The sequence below is a fragment of the Procambarus clarkii genome, chromosome 78, assembly GCF_040958095.1.
Source record: "Procambarus clarkii isolate CNS0578487 chromosome 78, FALCON_Pclarkii_2.0, whole genome shotgun sequence".
NCBI classification, from domain to species: Eukaryota; Metazoa; Arthropoda; class Malacostraca; order Decapoda; family Cambaridae; genus Procambarus; species Procambarus clarkii.
In genome coordinates, this window is record NC_091227.1 from 3,143,415 (window position 1) to 3,154,424 (window position 11,010).

The window sequence follows — 11,010 nt, forward strand, 5'->3', positions numbered from 1 at the left end:
AGGCGAAGGTTCGGCTGAGGTGTCTGCGCGACTTCCTTTTTGCCGACGACGCAGCAGTCACTGCCCACTCAGCTGAAGACCTCCAACGGCTCATAACCCGCTTCAGCGAGGCCTCTCAGGCTTTTGGACTCACCATCAGTCTGAAGGAAACACAAGTCATGTGACAAGGAGTGGACTCCCCACCTGACATCGGCATCTCCGATTCCAAACAGGAAGTCGTTCACAACTTCGTGTACCTGGGCTCCACAATCTCTGACTCCCTCTTCTTGATACGGAGCTAAACAAACACATCGGTAAGGCATCTACTACCAAGTCCAGACTGACAAAGAGAGTGTGGGCCAACAATAGGCTAACTGAGTATATAAGATTCAGGTTTACAGAGCCTGTGTCCTGAGCACTCTCCTTTATGGCAGTGAGTCTTGGACACTCTGCGCCCGTCAGGAAAGACAGCTGAATGCCTACCACATGCGCTGCCTTCGACACATCTTAGACATCACCTGGCAGGACAAGGTGACAAACAACAACGTCTTGGAGAGAGCAAGAATTACCAGCATGTACACAATGCTGAAACAGAGACGAATGCGCTGGCTCGGGCACGTTGTGCGAATGGGCGACGGCAGGATCCCCAAGGATCTCCTGTACGGAGAGCTGAGGCAGGGAAAGCGTCCAACAGGCAAGCCCCAGTTACGGTACAAAGATGTATGCAAGAGGGACCTGAAAGCCATGGACGTTGATCTTGCTATATGGGGGAGACTGGCTGCAGACCGTTCAGCCTGGGGGCCGTCTGTTCAAAGAGGTCTCTCCAAGTTCGAGGAGTCACTTGCCAAGGAATCGGAGGCAAAGAGACAGACCAAAATCGGACTTCGTTTGTGCTCGGTGTGGGAAGGACTGCCACTCTCGGATTGGCCTCATCAGTCACACCAGATGCTGCACCAGGATTGACAACTAGGGCGCAACTCCATAGTCTCCCGAGACTGAAGGATGCCTACTATGTACTACGTGTATGTAAGTGTAGCAATAGTCTATTTTAATATGTATTTAATGGTGGAGGTAAATATATTGGTGAGGGCAAGTGTGTAGTGTTTATCCCCCTTTATATCTTTATTGCGCTATACAGTCAGTTCTTGAAAGCCTACTACCGACTTGGGGTCGGATACACTAAAAGAGGTTATATTACCAAGAACCCGGTTACTGGTCCTAAGTGGCCGTAACACTCCAGTAGGACATGATGAGGGAGGAGAGAGCCATGGCAGCAGCAGCAAGGAAGAAACGAAGGGTGGGAGGAGAAAACCAGGAAATCACAGCCTCCAACACAACATCCCCAGAGGTGAAGGGGGGCGGGGTGGAACCCACAACCAGTAACCCAGTAACACCAGAGGGGAGGGCAACTGCACCACCCGCCTCTGCATAGAAACCTCCCAACCCCAAACACTCCCTGCTCTTGCTCAAATTATCAGTCAACTCTCCCTCCCCCTTCAGGGGGCATCTCCCCGGAATTATGAGAGTTGTTGTAGGGTATTCATAATTTATTATCCTGATACATGTGAAAGGTGCTGCACCTAGGCCAAGTTTCAGCATCTCAGCCTAAATAGAGAAGAAAAAAAAAAATATTTTTCAACAATGTTCAATTGCTTTCACAGCCCACAATTGTGAACCAAAATCATTTATACGACACTCGCTATGACCTTACTATATAATAAAGATTTGGTAGTATGATCTTTATCCCAGATGTATTTAGTGCAATAATACAGATTTTTAAAAGTTTCCCAAAAACGTATGCAACAAAATGAAGTGTATCATTATTTATAAAATCAATAAATCTACGTAGATAAGAAAACATACTACAGTTTTTAGAGGCGTAAACTCTACATATAATGTGCAAGTTTCATGTAAATTGAATAATAAATAAAGGCTGTGAAGGCAGATCTAGTTGTAAAAGTTGGAGTTGCGTAGCGTGCGCGAGAAGTTACTCTACTTGCGGTCACTCTGACTGGTGATTTACGCATTGCGGCCAGCTCGTATGGAGAGCTCGCATGCATCTAGCTGTCAGTGCTTTTCTCTTGTTCGTTTGGTAAGTCATATTGCAGTACAAATAGCAAAAATAGCATGTTCTGGGAGATATTGTGTGAGCGCGTCAGCATACATCCTCTCTCCATGAGAGACACGCAGTCACTGAGGGGCACCACCCTCTCACTCACACGATACTGTTGCCATTTGTGTGAGTTTATATTAATTTTATGCATAACATGTTATTTTCAACGCTATTACGAAAAATAAGACATCTACAACGTAAGATACAATACCCCGCGGCGCACTCACGCCGCGAAGACCAGATTCACGAAAGTTGCAGCGGGAAATTTGACTCTAATTACGTTATTTTTCAAGATATCATTAAACGGTTTGGACCACAGTGTTGCCAGAACGTTGTAGTATTTTTCGTAATTTTTCGTAAATATTCCATTTTTCATCGGATTTTCGGGCACCATGGCCCCTTCATCCCATACCCATCCTGCTTCCCCTCCCCCACCCCACCATGTCCCACCTCCCCCCATTCCCTCCCTGTCCCCCTCCCCATTCTTCCAATACTCTCCTTGTCCCCCCTTCACTTAACCCCCCCCCCTCTCACCTCAGTATCCTCTGAGATCCACCTCACAAATCCTCACACCTATGGAACAGCTTCCTTCATCAGCAGAACGCTTACAAAGTAGGGGACATGAGAAGGAACAGAAGAAAACTCAAACTTAATAGCACTCACAGAAATAAAGCTAACGAAAACCTTAACAAATGCAGCATTTCTACACGACTACTGTATTGTGAGGAAAAGAGAGAGAAGGAAGAGGAGGTGGTGGTGTAGCTCTGCTGGTAAGAAAAGACGGGAGATTTGAGGAGAATGATATTCAGGGCTGTAAGGTTTCAGTGACTACATAACAGGTACCATAGCAATTGGAGGACAAAACATTATAGTGATAGTCATATATAACCCACCACCAAATGACAGAAAACCCAGACAGGATTATGACAGAAACAACATGGCCACCATTACCATAATATAGAGCGCAGCTTCTGTCACTGGCAGGAACGGATGCCGACTACCAATCAATGCTAAATTTCAACCACAGGAAGAGATTCGGAGAACAGAGACCCACATGGAGGAAAATACACACGGTGAGCTAAGCTGCTGGACGTGGCAACAAGAAACTTTCTAAGTCAACACGTCAAGGGACCGACAAGAATGATAGGGGAAGATGATGCTTGATTTGATATTTACCCTAAATGAGTGGGATATAAGGGGAAGTTAAGTTTGAAGCACCCTTGGGAATGAGTGATCACACTTTGAGTACCTGGAGGAGCTAGATTGTATCTCCCTCTCCAAAAAGAACCAGGAAACAAAACGCTGGCGTACCGAAAGGGGAATTATGAGATGAGATGTTTCCTAAGGGATATACCATGGGGCACAGAACTCAGAGTTAAGTATGTACATGACTTGATGGACTATGTCACCCAAAAGTGTCAGGAGGCAGTAAACAGGATTATCACGGCCGAAAAGTAAATTTCTGAGAAGCAAAAGAAGAATCCATGGTTTAATAGGGCATAAATGGAAGCAAAGGAACCGAACTAAAGGAGGTGAAGAAACTTCCGGAATAACTGAATACCTGAATGCAGAGAGAGATCAGAGAACCAGGAATGAGTATGTTAGAATGAAAAGAGAAGCAGAGAAAAATTGTGAGAATGATATAGCAAACATAGCCAAGACTGAACCAAAGCTACTCCACAGTCACACCAGGAGGAAAACAACAGTGACAGAACATTTGATGAAACTTAGAACGGGTGAGGACAGGTACACAGAGAATGACGCAAGGAGAAGATCGTGAAAAAAAACCTGGTAACACATCTGGAGAGAAGCTACTTTGTGACAAATCGCCAACATGGGTTCAGGGAGAGTAAATCTTGCCTGACTCGCATTATTTGAATTCTACAACCAGGTGACGAAGATTAAGCAAGAAAGAGAAGGCTGGGTGGACTGCATTTTCTTTGATTGTTAGAAAGTCTTTGACACAGTACCCCAGAAGAGGCTAGTACATAAGCTGGAGAGACAGACAGGAGTAACTATTAAGAGGTTCCAGTGGATAATGGAGCACCTAAGCAATAGGAAGCAGAGAGTTACAGTGAGGGGGGGAGACCTTAGATATGCGGGAAGTCACCAGTGGAGTTCCACAGGGCTCTGTACTCGGACCTATCCTGTTTCTGATATACGTAAATGATCTCCAGAGGATATAGACTCATTCCTCTCAATGTTTGCTGAAATTGCCAAAATTATGAGAAGGATTAAGACAGAGGAGGACTGCTTGAGGCTTCAAGAAGACCTGGACATACTGAAGGAATGGTCGAACAAATTGTTGTTCGAGTTTAACCCAAGCAAATGTTATGTAATGAGATAAGTGTAAGGAGCAGGAGGCCAAATACAAGGTTTTATTTGGGAGATGAAATTCTTCAAGAGTCAGAGAGAGAGAAGGACTTCGGAGTTGATATTACGTAAGACCTGTCCCCTGAAGCCCATATCAAGAGTATAACATCAGCGGCATATTCCAGGTAGGCCTAATTAAGAACGGCCTTTAGAAATTTGTGAAAGGAGTAATTCGAACTTTGTATACCACATATGTCAGACGAATCCTAGAGTATGCAGATCCAGCATTGAATCCATATCTAGTCATGCATAGAACTAAACTGGGAAAGGTTCAAAGGTTTGCCACCAGACTAGTACCCGAACTGAGAGGTATGAGCTACGAGGAGAGACTATGGGAATTAAACCTCACGTCGTTGGAAGACAGATGAATTAGGGTGGACATAATCACCACATACAAGATTCTCAAAGGAATTGTAAGGGTAAATAAAGGCTATTTAACACAAAGGGCCACACTCACTAGTGGACACGGTGTTAATTGAGTGCCCAAATGAGCCACAGAGATATTAGACAGAACTTTTTTTAGTGTCAGAGTGGTTGACAAATAGAATGCATTAGGAAGTGATGTGGTGGAGGCTGACTCCAAACACAGTTTCAAGTGTACATATGATAGAGCCCAGTAGGTTCAGGATCCTGTACATCAGTTCATTGTCAGTTGAGAGGCGGAACCAAAGAGCCAGAGCTCAACCACCACAAGCACACCTAGGTGAGTACAACTTGGTGAGTACATGCTCACATGCACTCGCTCACACGCACACGCTCACACACACACACACACTAGAAGCACTAAGTGTACCACTCTCTATAGTGTATAACAGGTCACTGGAAACAGGAGACCTACCAGAAAGTTGGAAGACAGTTAACGTAGTCCACATATACAAAAAGGGTGACAGGCAAGAGGCATTGAACTACAGGCCAATTTCCCACATGTATACCATTAAAGGTGATGGAGAAGATCGTGAAGAAAAGGCTCGTAGAGCATCTGGAGTGAAATAGCTTTGTAACACACCACCAGCATGGGTTCGAGATGGTAAATCGTGCTTCACAGGTTTATTAGAATTCTATGACCAGGCAATAAAAATTAGGCAGGAAAGAAAAGGTTGGGCCGACTGCATTTTACTGGACTGCAAGAAAGCCTTTGACACAGTACCCCATAAAAGGCTATTAAAAAAGTTTGAGCAACAGGCAGAAGTAAAAAGGAAGGTGCTCCAGTGGATAAGGGAATATTTAACCAACAGGAAACAGCGAGTAACGGTGAGGGGGGAGACATCAGAGTGCCTAGATGTCACCAGCAGAGTCCCACAGGGCTCAGTACTTGGACCCATCCTGTTTCTAATATGTGTAAACGATCTTCCGGAAGGTATAGATTCATTCCTCTCAAAGTTTGCTGATGATACAAAAATTATGAGACGAATTAAGACAGATGAAGATAGACAGAGGCTACAGGATGACCTGGACAAACTGGAGGAATGCTCTAGAAAATGGCTGCTAAAGTTCAACTCAGGAAAGTGTAAAGTAATGCAATTAGGCGACGGGAGCAGGAGGCTGAACACAAGGTACCATCTGGGAGGTGAAATCCTGCACAAGTTAAATAGAAAGATCTGGAGGTTGATATCACACCGAACCTGTCCCCAGAGGCCTACATCAGAAGAATATCATCAGCGGCATATGCTAGACTGGCCTACGAGCTGCCTTTAGAAACTTGTGTAAGGAATCGTTCGGGACCCTGTATACCACTTATGTAAGACCAATCCTGGAATATGCAGCTCCAGCCTGGAGTCCATACCTAGTTAAACACAAGACAAAGTTAGAGAAGGTTCAGCGGAATGCCACCAGGCTCGTCTCGGAACTGAGAGGAATGAGCTACGAGGAAAGGCTAAAGGACCTGCACCTCTCGTCCCTGGAAAACAGAAGAGTAAGGGGAGACATGATAACCACCTACAAAATTCTCAGGGGAATTGACAGGGTGGACAAAGACAAACTCTTCAGCACGGGTTGAACACGAACAAGGGGAAACAGCTGGCAACTTAGTACCCAAATGAGCCACAGAGACGTTAGAAAGAATTTTTTCAGTGTCAGAGTAGTTAGTAAATGGAATGGACAATGAAGTGTTGTGGTGGAGGCTGACTCCACACACAGTTTCAAATGTAGATATGATAGAGCCCAGTAGGCTTAGGCATCTGTACACCAGTTGATTGACAGTTGAGAGGCGGGACCAAAGAGCCAAAGCTTAACCCCCGCAAGCACAAATAGGTGAGTACTAGCACCTGTCCCATGAAGCCCACATCAAGAGGATATCCTCAGCGGCATAAGCCAGGTTGGCCAACATAAGAACGACTTTAGAAGCTTGTGTAAGGAATCCTTCAAACTTTGTATACCACATAAGTCCGACCAATCCCTGAGTATGCGCTCCAACATGGAGTTCATATCAAATCAAGCATAAGAGTAAGCTGGAAAAGGTTCAAAGGTTTGCCCCAGACAATTACCCGAATTGAGCAGGTATGAGCTCTGAGGAGAGACTACGGGAATTAAACCTCACGTCACTGGAGACAGAGGAGTTATGGGGACATGATCTCACATACAAGATTCTCAGGAGAATTGATAGGATGGATAAAGACAAACTATTTAACACAAGAAGGGAGACACAGGTGAAGTTGAGTGCCCAAATGAGCTATAAGATATTAGAAAGATTTTTTAGTGTCAGAGTAGTTGACAAATGGAATGCATTAGGATGTGAAGTGGTGGAGGCTGACTCCATACACAGCTTCAAGTGTAGAGCTCAACCCCTGCAAGCACAACTAGGCAAGTACAACTAGGTATGTACTCTCTCTCACACACACACCCACACCCATACACATGCACACACTCACATATATTATGGCCGATGGCTGAGTGGACAGCACGTTAGACACGTAATCCTTTGGTCCTGGGTTTGATTCCCAGCGCCGACGAGAAACAATGGACAGAGTTTCTTTCCCTCTGATACACCTGTTACCTGGCAGGAAATAGGTACCTGGAAGTTAGACAGTTCTTACGAGCTGCGTCCTGTGTGTGTGTGGGGGGGGGGGAGAGAAAAACAAAGCAGTTAGTTGTTAGTAACAGTTGATTGATTGACAGGTGAGAGGCGGGCTGCTCCCCGCAAGCAAAAAACTAGGTGACTACACACATTCACGTGTTCACACATTCACTGGACCAAAGTGTCAGAGCTCAACCCCCAAGCACAACTAGGTAAGTACATTTAATTTACTAAAATTAACGCATGTTTTACGTTAAAAAGACGTCTTTATATAAACAGTTACTGTGTCCCTTTCTGTGACCAAATAAAAACATGAAAAAAAGTTTTGTGTTTCCTGGGAATTTATTGGGCACATTAAAAAATACATTCTAGGGTTCGTTTTTATTATGAGGTTTCACGAGTTTCTCCAACAAGTTTCTTACACAAGTTTGTGTAAAATATGGAAATATGAATATATCTCTTTATCTCTCTTAATATCACTCCAATCGTTTTTTAAAGATTTTCGTAGATGCATGCAATATTATATGAGGAGTTGGTGTTTTGGGAAAGCTATTGAGCACATTAAAAATTATATTCTAGGGTTCATTTGTATTTTGAGATTACGAGTTTCTTTAACAAAATACAAGATCATGAAAATTTGTAAATGTGAATATATCTCTTACCTCTAACATCGTTTCAGTCACGTTTGTAAAAAATCAAACATGCTTTTAACATTACAAGAAGGAGTTTGAGGCTTGGGAAAGCTATTGGGAAGCTAAAGCTATTGGTTTGAGGCTTGGGAAGGCCCGTAGGGCCATCCGTATGGCTAAACGTGAATGTTGGGCATCTTATGTCTCCCCATTACGTCCGAAACTCCTCTGCGACAGATCTGGAAGCATATCCGCAAGATATATGGTTCTTGGTTCGGTTGCTACCGAACTGGGTTCCCACTTTTCTTCTGTTAGCTCTGGTCTTCATCTTCCCCAATCTTTCCTTCTTTGTAAACCTGTCCTTGAATCTCGTCATTTCGATTTCTGCACTCGTCTTCGACTTCCCTGTAACGATCCCTTCTCTCTCTCTGAACTTCGTTCTGCCCTGGCCCTCTGCGGTTCTACGGCAGCGGGTGTCAGGGGACATATTTTCCCTGCTCTCTCGTGCACTGAATTAAGTACGAAATTGCATAGTGCACCAGTGATGTGCACCGTGATTCAACTTTCTGAATATAACTTTTCCACAGTCGTGTTGGGTGTCGTTGGACAGCCCATGACATTTGCTAGCCATTGATGTCATTCTGATCGCTGTATCAGGTCTGTGAAGGAAATTACAGGAGGAGTTGATTTCAGGGAAATTTTGTACAAGTCAAGTGTCGAGAGGGAGGTATGGGGGGTTAACGGCCGTAGACCACCCCCCCTATCACGTGTCCACCTCGTGTGAGAGGGGGTAGCGTCATGGGGCAGGTACGCTATTGGCTAAGGGCCTGGGGCCTCAGAAATGCTGAACCGTGATTGGCCAAGACGCTGAGGGTACCGCATGGTACCCCAGGCATAGTGTTGGCGGGAAAAGACATTCTTACCTAGGACGCTGCTTGGGGTGGACGACATTTCCCGTGCTAGGCCAAGCATCGGGAAATACCGCCTGCAATTACTAAAGTCACGCCTACATCTTGCTATCTTTCCGTGTGCCGTGCGTAAGAATCCGGTAATCGGAATGGGGCTTGTATCGAACCGTGTGAACTTGTCATCTAGCCGCGTAATTGTGGGACGCCATCTTAGAGGAACTGGACTGAGTGAGGCGTTAATTATCGGGCTACAAAAAAGACATCAGCTGTCTATCGTATCTGTGCTTGACGATACTGCTGGGAGACGTGCTAGAAAGGGTTTCAGTGTTATGAGAGAAACCTTAAAAGTTCTAATTCTGAGGAACAGTGAAGGACTCCGTCTCGGGTCTCGTGTACCGTGTAACACCGTGTACCGTCGTATCCTGGGGTACCGTGTCAAGTGGAAGGGGCGTGGTACCACATCCCAGCTGTTGTGCGCACCCTGGCCTGCCTGAGCCGGTGTGTCTGCGCCATCCTGGTCTCTGTGTGTGTGGAGCTAACCCCGTGGTCTAGGACCCTGTGCTCCACCTGACCACGTGTAGGAAGTGAGGACGCCTACGTCATCATCCAGCAGCAGCAGTGGGAGTGTGATTGACGTGTATGTGTGAGTACGAGAAAGGTTGCGGCCCGCATGTTTGATGTAAGTACACTGTTTCCGTTTGGGTAATAAAACTCTGAAGCTGGGTTCGCCCCCAGTGTTCCGTCTGTCCTTTGTCCCTGGACCACCTGGGGAGGTGAATGGGAATTGGAGACGTGTGAGTCTACCCTGTTGCCGTCATAAAGTTGAGGTTGGGCCCAACTGTGATTTTTGACGTGTGTGAGGACACCTAGTGACACATTCAGAGGTAGAGTAAAGTGAGTTATTTGCTTCGATTTTTTGAATGTGTCGTGTATGTATTCCTGTAATTTGATTCCCTTTTTCAGCAGTGAAAAGTGGTAACAGGAAGATTTCCCTTGGTTATATATTTTACTGTTGTGTTGTGGTAAAGTGTGAATTATTGGTGGATAATTTACTGGGGAAGTCATTTACAAGTTTTGCCGTGAGTGGCAAGGATGTATTGTGTTGTACTGTGTTGTACTGTGTTGTACCGTGTGTAAACCGTAACAAGTTTGACCTTGGTGGAAGGCGTTGTGTACTGTGAAGGATTCCGTGAGAATTAAACTCAGTTAACGTCACCGGGGGTCACGATTTACTTAACGAGGTCACTTGTTCGTTGAACATTGTTGTGATTAACGTAGAGACGTGTAAAGGCAACAGTCACAGTGAAGTTCACGCAGTGGAGGAATTGTCAAGTGAAGACTAACGTAGTGTTAACGATTTAACGAGCTGTCGTTGATTGAGTGATTAACGTAAGGGGTTGACGGTCTGTTATGATCGGAGTCAATTGCGCTGTAATTAAGCTGCTGTAATTCGTTGGACTGATCAGCTCTGTCTGCGGACAGTGATTAAGCACTCGTAGCTAATTAAAGAGAATTAGTAACCGCCACTTAGTGAATTCACCAGGTATTGATGTTGTTGTTTACACGGAGTATTGGAACATTGTGTGTGGTACAGTAGTCTACCCTCGTTAAGGTAATCTTATCGTAAGACCGGAAGTGAACTGTCAGTTGAGAGACAGTAGGCTTTATCAATACTCGTCTGAATTAATAGGCTGTTGTATTCAGTAATTAATTGGAATTACTCACCGAATGCTTGACTTTCATGTTGATGTAATTAATTGATGTACGAGTTATTGATGCCATTTAAGTGTCGTTGAGACACGTGTGTATTAACGTAATTGTTTAAATTGAATTAGAGTAACTTTTGTTGTTGATTGTCCTGAGAGACAAGTGTTAACGTAAGATTTTTTATAAGGGGTTATCATTCTTGGATTAACCGCCTTGTTACTTGGTACCTCGTTGAGGGCAGCGAGCGCCAGTCAAGTCTTTGTGATTATAGTATTGGTCGCCGTGAAG

The 11,010-nt window shown here is 44.8% G+C and overlaps 1 protein-coding gene across 1 annotated transcript in view; it reads left to right on the plus strand.

Annotated features, from left to right (window-relative positions):
- Positions 1-465: 465 nt before the first annotated feature.
- LOC138357422 (uncharacterized) overlaps positions 466-11,010 on the plus strand; it is a 12,732-nt gene continuing 2,187 nt past the window's right edge. Inside the window, exon 1 of the mRNA XM_069314273.1 lies at positions 466-766. Coding sequence (XP_069170374.1) covers positions 466-766 — 301 coding nt within the window. The remainder of the gene's footprint in view (positions 767-11,010) is intronic.